This window comes from Podarcis raffonei, chromosome 7, assembly GCF_027172205.1.
Source record: "Podarcis raffonei isolate rPodRaf1 chromosome 7, rPodRaf1.pri, whole genome shotgun sequence".
In the NCBI taxonomy this organism is placed as follows: Eukaryota; Metazoa; Chordata; class Lepidosauria; order Squamata; family Lacertidae; genus Podarcis; species Podarcis raffonei.
The window spans coordinates 4,660,257-4,676,867 of record NC_070608.1 but is presented as its reverse complement, the minus strand read 5'-3'; the positions used below and the strand labels follow the sequence as shown (position 1 = coordinate 4,676,867).

The 16,611-nt window shown below is 44.9% G+C and overlaps 1 protein-coding gene across 3 annotated transcripts in view; it reads left to right on the top strand.

The window, feature by feature from the left end:
• ADGRB1 (adhesion G protein-coupled receptor B1) overlaps positions 1–16,611 on the top strand; it is a 394,399-nt gene that overhangs the window by 153,854 nt on the left and 223,934 nt on the right. For all 3 annotated transcript variants that reach the window (XM_053395177.1, XM_053395176.1, XM_053395178.1), the window contains exon 3: positions 11,528–11,686. In XM_053395177.1, coding sequence (XP_053251152.1) covers positions 11,528–11,686 — 159 coding nt within the window. The remainder of the gene's footprint in view (positions 1–11,527; positions 11,687–16,611) is intronic.

Below are 16,611 nucleotides of genomic sequence, written 5' to 3'. Positions count from 1 at the left end.
ATGCAAACCATCCTTTGAAATTTGCACTTCTCCGAATTTCACAGTGCAGTTCTCCAGCCGAGTAAAGTGTGCAAGAATGAATATACTTCAGTAAGGTAAAGGTAAAGGGACCCCTGACCATTAGGTCCAGTCGTGATCGACTCTGGGGTTGCGGTGCTCATCTCGCTTTACTGGCCGAGGGAGCCGGCGTACAGCTTCCGGGTCAATGTGGCCAGCATGACTAAGCCGCTTCTGGCGAACCAGAGCAGCACACGGAAATGCTGTTTACCTTCCCGCCAGAGTGTTACCTATTTATCTACTTGCACTTTGATGTGCTTTCGAACTGCTAGGTTGGCAGGAGCAGGGACCGAGCAACGGGACCTCACCCCGTCGCGGGGATTCGAACTGCCGAACTTCTGATCGGCAAGTCCTAGGCTCTGTGGTTTAACCCACAGCGCCACCCACATCCCAATACTTCAGTAAAGTGTGCATAAAAATGTATTAGTGAAAATAAAAATGTGTATATTAGACAAATGTGTATGCAGAAATGCAAAATCTGCATTAAATGCTAATGAATTTTCATGAATACCTTTGGTGGTGGTAGGAAATTGGCATGATGAAGGAATGTGAATAACCGAACTTACAATTGAAAAAGTCAGAAACTAAACCTGACAGTTTTATCCAGCCTTACTTAACATGCCCTTCGCACTTTAACCCTTTCTACTTTCATCTGTTTTAAACAATGGAGGTTGTGGGTGGACCAATACCAATGGCACAGGTAAAGTAAAGGGACCCCTGACCATTAGGTCCAGTCGTGACCGACTCTGGGGTTGCGGCGCTCATCTCGCTCTATAGGCCGAGGGAGCCGGCGTTTGTCCGCAGACAGCTTCCGGGTCATGTGGTCAGCATGACTAAGCTGCTTCTGGCGAACCAGAGTAGAGCATGGAAACGCCATTTACTTTCCCGCCAGAGTGGTACCTATTTATCTACTTGCACTTTGACGTGCTTTTGAACTGCTAGGTTGGCAGAAGCAGGGACCAAGCAACGGGAGCTCACCCAGTTGCAGGGATTCGAATCGCCGACCTTCTGGTCGGCAAGTCCTAGGCTCTGTGCTTTAACCCACAGTGCCACCTGTGTCCCTAATGGCACAGGTACCCCAAAGCTAAAAATGGCAGCACAGTAGAACGTCCCTGTTCAGAAGCAGTATATCCCTGAATTCTGATGCAAATGGGGGGGGGACCAACAACATCAGGGCTGGGCTGTTGCCTTCATGTTCACTTTGTGATTTCCCCAGAGGGATCTGGCTGGCCAAGAGTGGGGAACAAAACTCTGATCCAAACAACCCTTTTGCCGGATCTAGCTTTGCTACTCCTATGTTCCAGGAATGATCAGACTCTGACTTCTGTGACATCCTTGTTGAATTTATGCATCCCAATAGCAAAAACATTTCCATGTATCTCCAATCTTGTTATCTTTGCGTTTGGCTCTTGAAGTTCTTGTGTTCCACGCATGCAAATTAACCCACGGACAATTTGATTTAAATAAGTTTTTTTCATCATTTTTTTTCTTCACTTGCATATAATTTAACAAATACGCCCTTAGCATTTTGAGTTCCCATCCTTACTTACTTCCATTATGTTTCTGATCAAACCCTTTTATCTACTGCCTTAAAGGTAACACTTATTTCTTCAACATATATCCCACACTGCATTCCTCTATCATACCAGTACATTTCTGAGCATAATTCAAAGTGCTGGTGCTGACCTTTAAAGCCCTAAACGGCCTCCGTCCAGTATATCTGAAGGAGCGTCTCCACCCCCATCGTTCTACCTGGACACTGAGGTCCAGCTCCGAGGGCCTTCTGGCGGTTCCCTCCCTGCGATAAGCCAAGTTACAGGGAACCAGGCAAAGGGCCTTCTCGGTAGTGGCACCCGCCCTGTGGAACGCCCTTGCTTGCCCCTTGATGTGAATGGAACGCCAAAGAGAACAACAACTACCAGACTTTTAGAAAACATCTGAAGGCAGCCCTGTTTAGGGAAGCTTTTCATGTTTGATGTATTACAGTATTTTAATATTTTTTTGGAAGCCGCCCAGAGTAGCTGGGGAAGCCCAGCCAGATGGGTGGGGTATAAATTATTATTATTATTATTATTATTATTATTATTATTATTATTATTATTATCATCATTCCTTTGCTTATATTTCCAGCCCTGTCTGCAATTCCATTTGACTGTAATATTTTCCCCAATTTGATTTAAATAGGGACAAATGTGTGCTCAGTTCCAATTTTGACTTTGAGGTCAATGCATATCCACATTTTTTTTGAGTAGGAATCCTTCTCTGACTATTGTGAGCTTCTGCCAGCCAGAGTGGACATCATTGGGAAAAATGGACCAATGGTCTGCTTCGAACTGACTTGTAAGATAAGCCTTTTCCCTTTGATGCAATTAGGAGAGGTTGTTTGAGACTCCTGAGATTGTTTAGTCCTTGTGTTCAGTGCACGTTCTTGTTCAACACAGGAGCCAAAGAGCTTGTGTTGCTTCTCTAAGATGGACTGTGCCCTTTAACCTGCGGGCACCATATAGAACATCAATAGGAGTTGCTGACTTCCCGCTTACACACTGTGTGGCACAGGCTTTTGTTCTAGCGACAGTTAACAGAATTTAGCAGATCTGATTCTGTCCAGCAGAGGTCAGTGAGAGCCCGCAGTAGCCTAAATAAACACTTATTTACTTGACAGTAAGTCCGATGCATAGCAATACCATTAGCTCTTAAAGTGTGTGTGCAAGAGTCGTGGACTTTGTTATTTGTTGTAGTAATATTTATATCATGCAGAAATAGAGTACTGTGTGCAACTTGACTCTTATGCAAATAATGTAATATATATTTGGGTGTGTTTCATAACATTTTCCACATGCTGATTTGAGCTTTCTTTAAGCATGCAAGGAAGGGGAGGAACGACAAAGCCATTGGGGCAAAAGTAGCAGGAAAACGGCTTGCATTTTCAGAGTGAGAACGGACTCATGAAAATGCAGGCCAGATTTTGGCATGCTGTTAATTTAGACCAAGCACCAAGAAGAACTTGCTGATGGTGCAAGCTGTTCACCAGCGGAACAGACTGCCACAGGAAACAGAAGACTCTCATTTATTAGAGTTTTTTCATAGGAATAACAGCCTGCTTTGAAAGATGGTAGACTATCCTTCATTAGAGGTGTACAAGCAGAGGTTGTATAGCCACCTACCAGAGGTGTTTCCTGTATCATCAGCCAGGGGTTTGGCTAGATGGCCTTTGAGGTGCCCCCAACTCTATGATCCCATGCTAATTCAGAGAAATCTTTTCTTCTGGCTCTAACCTTTACATAGGCCCTGAAATACCAGCTGCTACAGGGTTCCCATCACCAGGAGGTAGCACTTTAGGCAGGTGGAGGCTCTACAGTGTGTAATGGAAATAATTGCATGAGTTTGCTGCTCTGTTGCCTGATTGCTACAAAGGATGCTTTGAGAGTCTCTCTCTGAATGTTGTCTGCTACTTCCGCAGACACCTCCAGCCTTCATTGCCTCTAGCGTAAGGGATGGGCATGGAATGAGAAGGGTTGGGAGGTGAGATTTCTGACTCTAAGCCAAATCTGACGCTTACAAGTGATCTCCGTGTGACTTCCAGGGTTCTTGCCAGCCCACCAACGTATTGCGCAGCAACCTTGAAATGCCCTTCAGAATCCCACAGACCCAATTAAATGGGATCACATGGTCCTCTTCCCATCCTGACACTTCGCTATCTCCTTCTGCGGCTTTGCTCTCAAGACAATTCATGGAACCAAGGTCACAGAGCAGAGTAATAATGTAAAAAGCCTTGCAAACTGAAAAAAACCACTTGCCTCCAGAGCCTTCTGATCCGCTATATCCCCCAATGGGTTCATTACTACAACTGCTATTCTGCTGTGTTAATAGATTAGCGGTTGTTCCTCTGCAAGCAGCCATTGGGATAAAGGAAACAAGGATTTATTTATTTTTTAAGGAGCCATATTTATTTTGCTCATCTGAAAGCCAGTCAGGCATGCGTAATGCTAATGTAGGCTGTGCTCTGTGTAAGACCACCTGAGAAATAAATGCTTCCGAAGTCTGAGCTGGGGTGCGGGAGACGATAAGTGAAGAGAGACAATCTGTGCATGACATGTTGAAAGGAAGGTTGATCCTGGAAGATTCAGGGAAAACAGAAGAAAGAACTTCTTCATGCAACACATAGTTCAACTTTGGAACTAGCTCCTGCAGGAGGCAGTTACAGCCATCAACTAAGATGGCCTTAAATTCATGGAGCCATATTCTGCATCTTCACAGTTGGAGGCAGCAATGCTTTTGAATGCCAGTTTCTGGAAGCCACAGGAAAGAAGAGCGCTCTTGTGCTCTGATCCAACTCGTGGGTTTCTGACAGGCAACAGTTTGGCCCCTCTGGGAACAGGGTGCTGAACTAGATGGGCCACTGGCCTGATCCAGCAGGCCCCTTTTGTGTTCTTGTTGAGTGAAGTTGACTTAGGGATGTTGGTGGTGCTGTGGTCTAAACCAATGAGCCTCTTGGACTTGCTGATCAGATGGTCGTTGGTTCGAATCCCCGCGATGGAGTGTGCTCCTTTTGCTCTGTCCCAGCTCCTGCCAACCTAGCAGTTCAAAAGCACACCAGTACAAGTAGATAAATAGATACCACTGCGGTGGGAAGGTAAATGGTGTTTCTGTGCACTCTGGTTTCCATCATGGTGTTCTGTTGTGCCAGAAGCAGTTTAGTCCTGCTGGCCACATGACCCAGAAAGCTGTCTGTGGACAAACACTGGCTCCCTTGGCCTGAAAGTGAGATGAGCGCCGCAACCCCATAGTTGCCTTTGACTGGATTTAACCACCCAGGGGTCCTTTACCTTTACCTAAAGTTGGCTTGATGGGTAGAAGTATCCAAGGCTATACCCCCCCCCCATGTCCTTCTCATAGTGCATTCATGATTATTTCTGCTCATGATGGCATTGGAGCAGCTCCACGAGATCAAACTTTCAAAACTGTTTGCATCTGCAAAGGTTTGGGGGCAGACATGCTCCTTTATTTGCAATTGGTGCATATTCTATAACCTCCTGCTGAAATCCTGTAATGTTTCACACTGCAAGTGTTGCAAGCCGGGTTTGCTTGTGTTTTGGTCTTGCTTTTGTTGTGCAAGAGTGCCTCGCCAGGCAGCCAGCAGTGTGGTAACACTGAAGAAGCAAAAAGGTGGTGGCAGGCATTTGTGTGTGTGTGTAAAGGGACTGTACTGAGGAGGAATGGTGGAGACTGCTGCTCCCTCCTTCTCTACCTCTCAAAGAAGAGGGAGACAGTATAGATTTAGAACAGTGGTTTGCAGAAGGTCAAAGTCCAGAGGCTGCAGATGGGAGAAGCTGGGAAATATTGGGAGAGGAGCAGGAAGAAGAAAAAGAGGAAGATGGAGGAGGAGGAGGGAGACATCTGACAGACTCGGTGTCTTAAAAAGCATGCTCCCCCCCCCCCCCCCAGTTTCCAGCGAGCATTGAAAGTAGGAGAACAGAAAGCTCAGAGGCAGAAAACACAGATCAGCCGGCACAGGGATGACGTATGATAGGACAGACAGAGGGGGTTGGACTTTACTCGGAGCAACACCATTATCTAAGAGGTGGCATCATACATCTATCTCTGTGAATATTGAAATAAAAACCTTGGTAAGAACTTTCTGCGAGGAAGGGGATCGGATTCCATGAAGCCTGACAGTCAGTGACCGTTCTATCTCTGCATTCAGAGGCTGGAAACCACAGGAGAGAAGAGTCCTGTTGTTTGTATGTTTCCTACAGGGATCTGGTCAGCCATTGTGAGAACAGGATGCTGGACCAGATGGGTCATTGGCCTGATCCAGCAGGCTCTCCTCATGTTCTTACGTAGCACAAGATGCTGAGACTCCATAAGACAACAAGAGCCCTACTGAATCAGACCAAAGACCCAGCCAGTTTAGCATCCCGATTCCTACAGTGGCCAACCTCGCACCAAACACTAAACCCGTCTAAACCAATAAGCATCGGTGCTGCATCCTTTTGTACTGAATTCTGTAGTTCAACTATGCCAGGGGTCAGCAAATGTTTTCAGCAGGGGGCTGATCCACTGTCCCTGGACTAGATGGGCCATTGATTTGATCCAGCAGTGCTCTTCTGGTGTTCTTATCTATGAATTTCTTATCTATTGGGCTTCCACATTCATCCTACCAGTAACCCATGTCATAGTCTTCAAGTTTATGGGATGTTTAAAAGAACCAACCTGGTTGTCCCTAGAAGGTAGGCGGAAACCTGAGGCAGTAGGAAGAGGAAAGTAAGCGGAGGCAACTGGGAGGAATCTGTGCCAGGTCTCGCTCACCCAGCCCACAACTCTAGGAGATCTATTAATTCATTCAGAGCAAGTCGGAGCACCTAACCAAACCTCTCTTTATGGTTTTTAATGATATCGTAATGGATTGCGTCGTAAAACATGGGGCTGTTTAAATAACCCATCATTAAGCAGAGAGGCCCTTCTCTGATTGGCAGTCAGCTCCAATGGCAGAAATGCGTTTTGCTTAATGCTGCAGTATGAAATTGCCTTTTAATGCATCATAGCAATTAAGCGTTTTGCTTAAGCACCAGTCAAAAGGGGGGCTTAGACAGATAAGTCATCCGCTTATCAAAATGGCTGTGTGGGGCATGGAGCCGCCTCCCGCTCCCCATCCCTCCCCAGCTCACCCACTGGAGGAGGACAGAGAGGACTTTTAATAGCATGGAGTGAAGAGTTTATTAGCCCTCACCTAGTCCGGCGTGTCTGGTTACGGATATGCTATCGATCGGGCTGAGTGAGACATTAAGGGGATGCCATTATGTCAATAGACGTTGATGGCCTTGAAACACAATCCATCTCCTGTCGGGAAGTAGGAGAGACAAGGCTTGTGCGTGCCATTAGAGAAGTCTTTGTTCAGGCAGGGGGAAAAACAACCTTCAAGGAGTGAGAAATATACCTTCAGATTTCTTGAAGGTCAACTCTTCTCCTGTACATGAGTAGCAATGCCAGTTTTGGATATAGCCTAAAGTTGCTTTGGTGGAATGTAGGAAGCTGTGGATGTTCTGGCCCATCTAGTTCAGTTTTGTCTACAATGCCTGGCAGAAGCACTCCTGGGCATGAGATATGGGTTTCTCCTGGTCCTACCTGGATATCCTGAGAGGTGAATGAACCTGTGACCTTCTGCCTGCTCAGCAGATGGCCTTTCCCCAGATATTCAATTCCAGGCTCCCCGCACGTTCAGAAGTCAGACCTTTTCCTTTATCCTCCCACCCCTTCTCCCATTCACATCAAGGGGCAAGCAAGGATATGGGTATTATAAGAAGTTATGGGATGAAGGGCCTAATTCCATCACTCAGTCCGAAGCCCGCTCCATCCCACTTTTTAGAAAGAATGCACAGAAATTGGCCATTCAAACTGAATAATTGTACGAATTCTGTGCACACTTCTTACATAAAAGTTCAGTTTCCACATTGTGTTTCCCCATAAAATACGCATAAAATACACATGGAGCCAGTGTGGAGTAGTGGTTAAGAGCGGTAGTCTCGTAATCTGGAGAACCGGGTTCGCTTCCCCGCTCCTCCACATGCAGCTGCTGGGTGACCTTGGGCCAGTCACACTTCTTTGAAGTCTCTCAGCCCCACTCACCTCACAGAGTGTTTGTTGTGGGGGAGGAAGGGAAAGGAGATTGTGAGCCGCTTTGAGACTCCTTAAAGGGAGTGAAAGGCGGGAGATCAAAATCCAAACATTTTAATGTGTGCTTTTTAAATGTAAAATGTAATTTTGTGTGTGTGCGTTCTTTGCACACTGAAACTGCCTTGCAAAATCCAGCAAAGGTTGCAATCTGATTCCAATCTGCAAGCAAGTTTGGGAACATGGGATCAGGTCCATCCATCGTGAAAAGCAGTCTGAACAAATGCCTCCTCCATTTCTCCTAGGTATAACTATGTGGTAAAATCCTGTAGGCAGCTGATGTAGTGGTGATTCAGCACATGGTCATCTGGCCTACAAAGGTGTCAAATTGGTAGGTGTTGGGGAGGGCATCTCTCTAAAACAGGTTTCCTCAACTTGGGAGTTTTTGGCCTACAACTCCCATGATCCCTAGCTAGCAGGACCAGTGGTCATGGATGCTGGGAATCGTAGTCTCAAAACATCTAGAGGGCCCAGGTTGAGGAAGTGTGGTCCAAAACATTTGGGAGGCAAGACGCTTCAGTCTCTAGTCAAAATTAGGGTTGTTGCCTGATTAAACAAATTGTAGATGATCAATACAGTCAATGAAATTTACATACTTTTTCACTTTTCTAAAACTATAGTTTGCAGTGTGGGGGATATCATTTGTTTTTTGATGATAGAGGCATAGCCTGCAGCAAACACTGTCCTAGATGGGTCAATCCCTCCTAGAAGAACAGAATCATAAAGTTGGAAGTTACCTCAAAAGTAACTTTGCTGATTCTGCTATAAGCATCCTTATTAGGCAGATGTTTAACCTCTCCTTATGAACTCTCCTGTTTCAGATTGAACAAGGAATGCCTGTTTTAAGATGGTGACTGCCATCTCCAGGTTTTTGAACTCCATCTTTCATCATCCCCAACAAGCATGGTCAATAGTCAAGGATGATGGGAGTTGTAGTCCAGCCACAACTGGGGTTGGGTGGGAAAAGGTTAGCCACCGCCTATAGGTTAAAAGTTGCAGTCCTAGTATAAATGAGTGACTGTTTCCAATCAAGGAATGGATGTTTGGACCTGTGTAGGGTGAAGTCCAATGTTCTGATCCTAGAATAGCTTTTGATCTTGCAGAGGCATCTGCTAATGAAAGAGAAGTCAATTTGGTGCCATCAAGATGTTGATAGACTACAACTCAACATCATCCTTGATAATTGACCATGCTGTTTGGGGATAATGAGCGGTGGTTCAAAAGCAACAGATGGGCAATACCTAGGGGAGGCATTTTTCTCCAGTTCTGCCTCCCCCGGTGCCATCATCTAAACCAGTGATTCCTGAACTCTTTTGGGCAGCCACCCAGTTGGTCCCATAAACTCATCTCCAGAGCCCCTGACCCTACCCTATAGAAAACATTATTCATTGGTGGCCCGTGTTTTGTAAGCTCAAAAAACTGAAAACGAGCGAGGTCCCAACTAGAGAAGAATGGCAACTTAAACTGATGGAATATGCGCAGCTTGCGGATCTAACGTATAGAATAAGAGGACAAGAAGAACATACATTTAAAAGAAGATTGGGAAAGGTTTATTGAATATATTGGAGGAAACTGTGTACATTTGAAAAATGCTGGCAGCATTAAGATAAATTCAAAAGCGTAAACAAGGTTTTTTATTGGATGTAATAATGCAATATGGGACACAGGTGGCACTGTGGGTTAAACCACAGAGCCTAGGGCTTGCCGATCAGAAGGTCGGCGGTTCGAATCCCAGCGACGGGGTGAACTCTTGTTGCTCGGTCCCTGCTCCTGCCAACCTAGCAGTTCAAAAGCATGTCAAAGTGCAAGTAGATCAATAGGCACCGCTCCGGTGAGAAGGTAAATGGCGTTTCTGTGCGCTGCTCTGGTTCGCCAGAAGTGGCTTAGTCATGCTGGCTGCTTGACCCAGAAGCTGTACGCCGGCTCCCTCGGCCAATAAAGCAAGATGAGCGCCGCATCCCCAGAGTTGGCCACCACTGGACCTAATGGTCAGGGGTCTCTTTACCTTTATCTAATAATGGAATACTGAATGGTTTAGTTTATGTAAAATATGCAGGGATTTATGATATGCAAAATGAACCATGGAAAGAGAAGAAGGGAAGTCACTGACATTTTAAGGTTGTCTAAACAAATACTCTAAAGTGAAAAACAGAAAATTTAATTTGTGTGTGTGTGTGTGTAGAGAGAGAGCATTATTCAGAAGAGCAGTTTTCGCAATCCACCAAGAAAGATAACAACACAATTAAATTCGAAAGAGTCACGATTAATTGCACACCTATTCAAAATCCAATTAAAACTATTTAGTTTAATTAATTCAACAAAATTAATGAACTCGACCCACTGATACTGGCCACTTTTATCTCCCACCCCCAGATATTCCCACTGTTCTACCCAGTGGTTCTGATGCTCTGGAACAGATGCAGGGGACACAATGGGAAGGGAGAATCACACAAAACTGCCTCCTCTTACATTGGTGGACGCAGATGCTGACTTAAAAGCTATTCCTCGAGCAGGACGGCAGCACTGGATTTTCACCCATCGTCTAGAGTGCTGAATAATGCAGCCAGGCAGTTGGCATATCTCCCCCTCCCCTCCCTCCCATCCCTACCCATCCATTTAAGGCCAAAAGAAAAGAAGAGAAAATTGGGGAGAATTCTGAGCCAGCAGCTGGGAGGAAATGCTCTGAATGAGAAGTGTTTGCATGTGCATCTGGGGAGGCGGTCATTTGGTCTTCTGATTTCGCCTCCTCTTAGGAAAACAAATGTTGCTTTCCACAATAATAACTTCCCATCTTTGATTGCAAGGATTCTGAATGAATCCCGGGAGTTTGTCGATTTCAGCTATTCATGAAGGCAGCAAATGCGACTTTCAGACTCTTCCCTTCTTGTTGTCGTCAGCTGTTGCTGGATCATAAGGAAACCACAGCAAGGCTGTGTCACTGGATTTCACCCGGATCAAAATTCAGAATATATTTAGAGGTTCATCATCATCATCATCATCATCATTTTTCCCATCACTTGGTAGTCACAGAAATATAGGACTCATCCAATGATGGGCTGTACTCAGCCCTGGAGTTCAGGGTGAAATGAGAGTGAAGAGAGCTCCTCTGAGCATCTGCAGAGGGCAGTTTCATTTGCAATGAATAACCACAGTGCTTCGCTAGTTCAGCTAGGATGAGGATTAGACATTACCCACCAATGATGTATAGTGTCTTTACTTTCAGAATATTTAGAATTAGCCAAATTGACAGAAATAATAAGACAAAAACCAAAAAGTGAAGTGAAAAAGGAATGGGAGTGTCTAAATGAATACCTTAAAAGCCAAGGTTTGAGGACAGAAATCTGGCTGAGTCTGGAATAACCTTGTGAAGTGAAAGGATAAGGGATTTATATCTAGATGCTAGGATAGAGATGATAAGGAAAAGAGGAAGACACAATGAGAGATAAAGGAGGTGCTGTGGGATTGGGGGAAGTCAATGTTTGTTTTTCTTTTTAGTGTTTATATTATTAACTTGTAAGATATGGATTTGTGGGGGTTTTTTTGAATGTTGGTTTTTGTGTTTTGTGTGTTGTTATTTTTTGATACTTTTCATGTTGTTGTTGTGTGGAAAATACTAATAAAATTTATACTTAAAAAATAAAATAAAATATAGTGTCTTGAAATGGAGGGTCCATTTCTGAATGACACTGGTGCATATGTGAAGCAAACAAATATGGAGGGGGCGGGGGTGGCCGTGCCTTGAAGTTCAGAGCATGGCAGCTGAGGCTTTTCTTTTTCTTCCCTCCTGGCTGGTCCTCAGGTGGTTGGAATCCATGGTCACTGTGGGGAGAATGCACCCGGGACTGTGGAGGAGGCCTGCAGACTCGCACCCGGACCTGCCAGCCCCTTCCGGACGATGGCATCATCTGCGAGGGAGTCTTAGAAGAAGGCCGGCTGTGCAACAGGAAAGCTTGCAACCGTAAGTGGCTTGTGTTTCCAGCTCACCAGCTTCATGATCCTGACAACTGTGCAGAACCGTTTTTTTTTTTAATAAAATATTTATTAAAGTTTTACAAAATGAAAAAAGAAAAAGAAAAATACAAATAAAAAAGAGAGAAAAAACAGTTCCATCTTTCCATTACATTCTTTCATTTACTTAATTTTCTGGACCTCCTCTAACCTTCCTTTTTGTATTCCAGTTTAATTTATCAGTTCAGCAAATCCTTCCCCTCTTTACTTATCCTAATCTTTAATCTTAAAATAATGTAACATTAGATTTTTACTTATTAATAGTCCATTTTTTCATACTCCTTATAGTATTATAACTAAAAACCACATAACTTTCAATCCAACATCATTCTAACATTCATTAATTTTGCAATATTTCTGTAAATAATCTTTAAATTTCTTCCAATCTTCTTCCACTGACTCTTCTCCCTGGTCTCGGATTCTGCCGGTCATTTCTGCCAATTCCATATAGTCTATCACCTTCAGCTGCCATTCTTCTAGGGTGGGTAGGTCTTGTGTCTAACTGTGCAGAACCGTTGCTCACATCCAGACCCCATTAAGGTTTGCACTGGACTTTGGGTTGCGTCCAATGAAATCGTCACATTGGCACAAAGACTTCTGCTTGCACAAAATACGTTTCCCTTCCCTTTCATCTCCTCGTGCACCCTTCCCCAAATTTGCTGCGGAGGATGGTAGGGACCCCCGGAACTGATTTTGGGGTGTGGTGGGGGGGAGAATCATAGAATCTTAAGAGCTGGAAGGGACTCAAGGGTCATCTCTCTCGCCCTGACCTAGCCACTGTGATCCACGTGACAGTCACTTCCAGACTGGATTATTGTAACTCGCTCTACATGGGGCTGCCCTTGAGACTGACCCAGAAACTCCAGCGGGTGCAGAATGCAGCGGCGAGACTCCTTACGCCACAGGATCACATTCACCCGGTGCTATACCAGCTGCACTGGCTCCCAGTAGAGTACAGGATCAGGTTCAAGGTGCTGGTTTTAACCTTCAAAGCCCTATATGGCCTAGGACCCTCATACCTACGGGACTGCCTCTCCTGGTATGTCCCACAGAGGACCTTACGGTCTTCAAACAAAAACATCTTGGAGCTCCCGGGCCACAGGGAGGTTAGGCTGGCCTCAACCAGAGCCAGGGCTTTTTCAGCTGTGGCTCCGATCTGGTGGAACGCTCTGTCACAAGAGACTAGGGCCCTGCAGGACTTGACATCTTTCCGCAGGGCCTGCAAGACAGAGCTGTTCCACCAGGCCTTTGGCCAAGACACAGTCTGACCTCCTCCTTTGGCAATCCTCACAGAACTCTAGCCCAATGGTTGCCATTCATTTGATTTGAATTGATTTTAGAATGAATTGATTTTAGAATGCTGTGTTACTTTCATTGTTAGCCGCTTTGAGCCCAGCTTCAGCTGGGGAGGGCGGGATATAAATAAATTATTATTATTATTATTATTATTATTATTATTATTATTATTATTAATCTAGTCCAACCCACCCCCCACAATGCAGGAATCTCAGCTAAAGCATCCATGACAGATTGTCATCCAACCTCCAAGGAAGGAGAGTCCACCGTCCGCCACCTCTTGTGGGAGTCTATTCCACTGCCAAACAGCTCTTCCTGTCAGAATGTTTTTCTGGGGTTGGACTAGCTGACCCTGGGTCCCTTTCAACCCTATGATTCTTTGAGAGCCCTTTTATAAACAGGGACCAACAAAGAATTTGCAACTCACCCTTATACATGATCTCCAACATTTCTCAGATGAAAATCATTATTTAAAAACGATCAGATTCTGGTGGATAGGACACACTACCGTGGTTTACCTTAAGGCAGAGTTGTGGAATCTTTTGCAATCCAGCTCCAACCTGCCCCAGCCAGCATGCCCAATGGCAAGGGTCGGTGGGAGTTGTCGTTCAGCAATGTCTGTAGAGCAACAGGTTCCCCATCCCTGGTCTAAAGAGTGTTTGCCTTTTGTGCATCCTGACATTTCTGCGTTGTGCTGTACTGCTATGTCTGCCTATAAATGCAAATCAAGCAGCCAGAAATGAGAGCTAAATGAGGCCAATTAATCCCCCCGTTTATTGAAACAAGCAAGAGATCATGGTGGAATGGTAAGGAGAGACATCTTACAAGTTTGTACCAGGTATGTGGGCACTGCCTAGCTCATTTTCAGTATTTCCCACAAATTACAGTAACTACTACGGGCAGGCTAATGTGAGCGAGCCTTGCTGATTATAATTATACCTTTATCTCCAACTTTTCCTGTGGTTTTCAGTGAAATACATTTGATTAGACCTTCAGACCAGTCCATTCCCCCTGCAGCCTGGTGCCTTCCAGATATTTTGAACCTCAACTCCCATCAGCTCCAGAGGCACTGGGAACATAAAGAGCACAAGAATAACTCACTGGATCAGGCCAGCGGCCCATCTAGTTCAGCATCCCGTGTTCACAGTGGCTGACTTGTGGGAAACCTGTGAGCAGGATGTGTGCACAAGACCACTGCCCCCTCTTGTGGCTTCCAGCTTTCCCTAGAAGCACAAAACAAAGATGCTTCATCTTTAAAAACATGTACAAGAGATGAAGGGAATTGCAGCCTTTAAATGTCCACCTGAAAGTTGCATTAATTAATGGTCATGGTGTGAATATTGCTGGCTGATCAGATTGATAACAGAGCTTTGTGGAAATTGCATCTCTGTCCAATTGACTGAATGTTGGTTTTGCAAGCAACCCAACAGCTTGCCAGAGGATACGGCTGTCCATAGACCTGCGGAAATAGCGGCGATGATAAATTGTCATGATAAATTAAGAGCCTGCTGGCTCAGGCCCATGACCCATACGCTCCAGCATCCTGTTCTCACAGTGGTCAGCATCTATCGGGAAACCCACAAGCAGGATTCGAACACAAGACCACTCTCCTCCTGTGGTTTCTAGCAACTGCTATTCAGAAGCATTGTTGCTTCCAACTGCAGAGGCTAGAGGTCATGAATTTGTCTAGTTTCCTTTTAAAGCTATCCAAGTTGTTGACCATCCTGTGGCAGTGAGTTCCACAGTTAAACCATATGCTACATGAACAAGTCCTTTTCTTTTATCTGTCCTGAACCTTCCAATGTTCATCTTTGTGGGACAACCACGAGTTATAGTGTTATGATGGAGGGAGAAAAGCTTCTCTCTATCTACTTGGTGAGTTCAAAACCTCTGGAGAGCACCATGTTGGGGAAGGCACACAAAAGTTGTTGGTGGGTCTATTTATTTATTTTTAAAGGAAATTATAACTTTCTTCAAAAGGAAGGGGAAAGTAGACTTCCTTAGCAGAGTTACATGTAGGTAGCCATGTTGGTCTGCCGTAGTCGAAACAAAATAAAAAAATTCCTTCCAGTAAAACATTAGAGACCAACTAAGTTTGTTATTGGTACAGTGGTCCCTTGGGTTACATATGCTTCAGGTTACATACGCTTTAGGTTACAGACTCTGCTAATCCTGAAATAGTGCTTCAGGTTAAGAACTTTGCTTCAGGATGAGAACAGAAATCGTGCTCCGGCAGCACGGCAGCAACAGTAAGCCCCATTAGCCAAAGTGTTCTTCAGGTTAAGAACAGTTTCAGGTTAAGTACGGACCTCCGGAACGAATTAAGTACTTAACCCGAGGTACCACTGTATGAGCTTTCATATCTGAAGAAGTGTGCATGCACACGAAAGCTCATACCAATAACAAACTTAGTTGGTCTCTAAGGTGCTACTGGAAGGAATTTTTATTTTATTTTATTTTATTTTATTTTATTTTTTCCTTAGCAGAGTCAGGGATGCAACAGCCCTTGCTCAGAAAAGGTTGAGCCCTGGAAGGACTAGAATGATTTCACACGTTGTTTGGCATTTCCATAAAGTTAAATCATATTGTAGCTGGAATCTTTAAATGGAAACTTTCCACTGCATTAGGCTTTCATCTTTTCATTCCCTTTGACTAATTTGTCTAGACGGGCAAAGGGATCCTTGCCAAAGTTTCCCCTTGTTGACTTGCCTCTATCTGTGCTCTATCAGCTCTCCAAATAGGCGTGGGACTGAGGGCCAGGATTAGATGAGACGGCGGGAGGTTTGTGATCTGGATCTCATGCAGGTTTTTATCCTATTTTTAAGAAATGAATCAAATGCACCTGTAAGTGCAGAAGGAGCGAGATTTGATATTTCCTCCTTTGTCCATTTCCAATTCTTTCAGCAGTTCCAGGATGGGGGGGGGGTCCTCTTCTTCTTCCCTTTTCTATTTTGTTTGCTTGTTTGTTTAAAGGAGAACCACATCTACTTGTGTCATAATACAGAATAGCTAAGGCATTGGTTTTCTGTAGCATCAGAGCAGTAATCAATCGCTCCCTTTCCAAATCCAGTTCAATTTCCCCAGAGGAACGGCGGCATCCTAGCCTTTGTACTTTAAACAGAGTCTTCCCAACAGTTCCCTCTCCCTCTGTTGTTGTTTAGTCATTTAGTCGTGTCCGACTCTTCGTGACCCCCTGGACCAGAGCACACCAGGCACTCCTGTCTTCCACTGCCTCCCGCAGTTTGGTCAAACTCATGCTGGTAGCTTCGAGAATACTCTCCAACCATCTCGTCCTCTGTCGTCCCCTTCTCCTGGTGCCCTCCATCTTTCCCAACATCAGGGTCTTTTCCAAGGCATCTTCTCTTCTCATGAGATGGCCAAAGTCTTGGAGCCTTCATGATCTGTCCTTCCAGGGAGCACTCAGGGCTGATTTCCTTCAGAATGGATAGGTTGGATCTTCTTGCAGTTCATGGGACTCTCAAGAGTCTCCTCCAGCACCATAATTCAAAAGCACCAATTCTTTGGCCATCAGCCTTCTTTATGGTCCAGCTCTCACTTCCATACATCACTGCTGGGAAA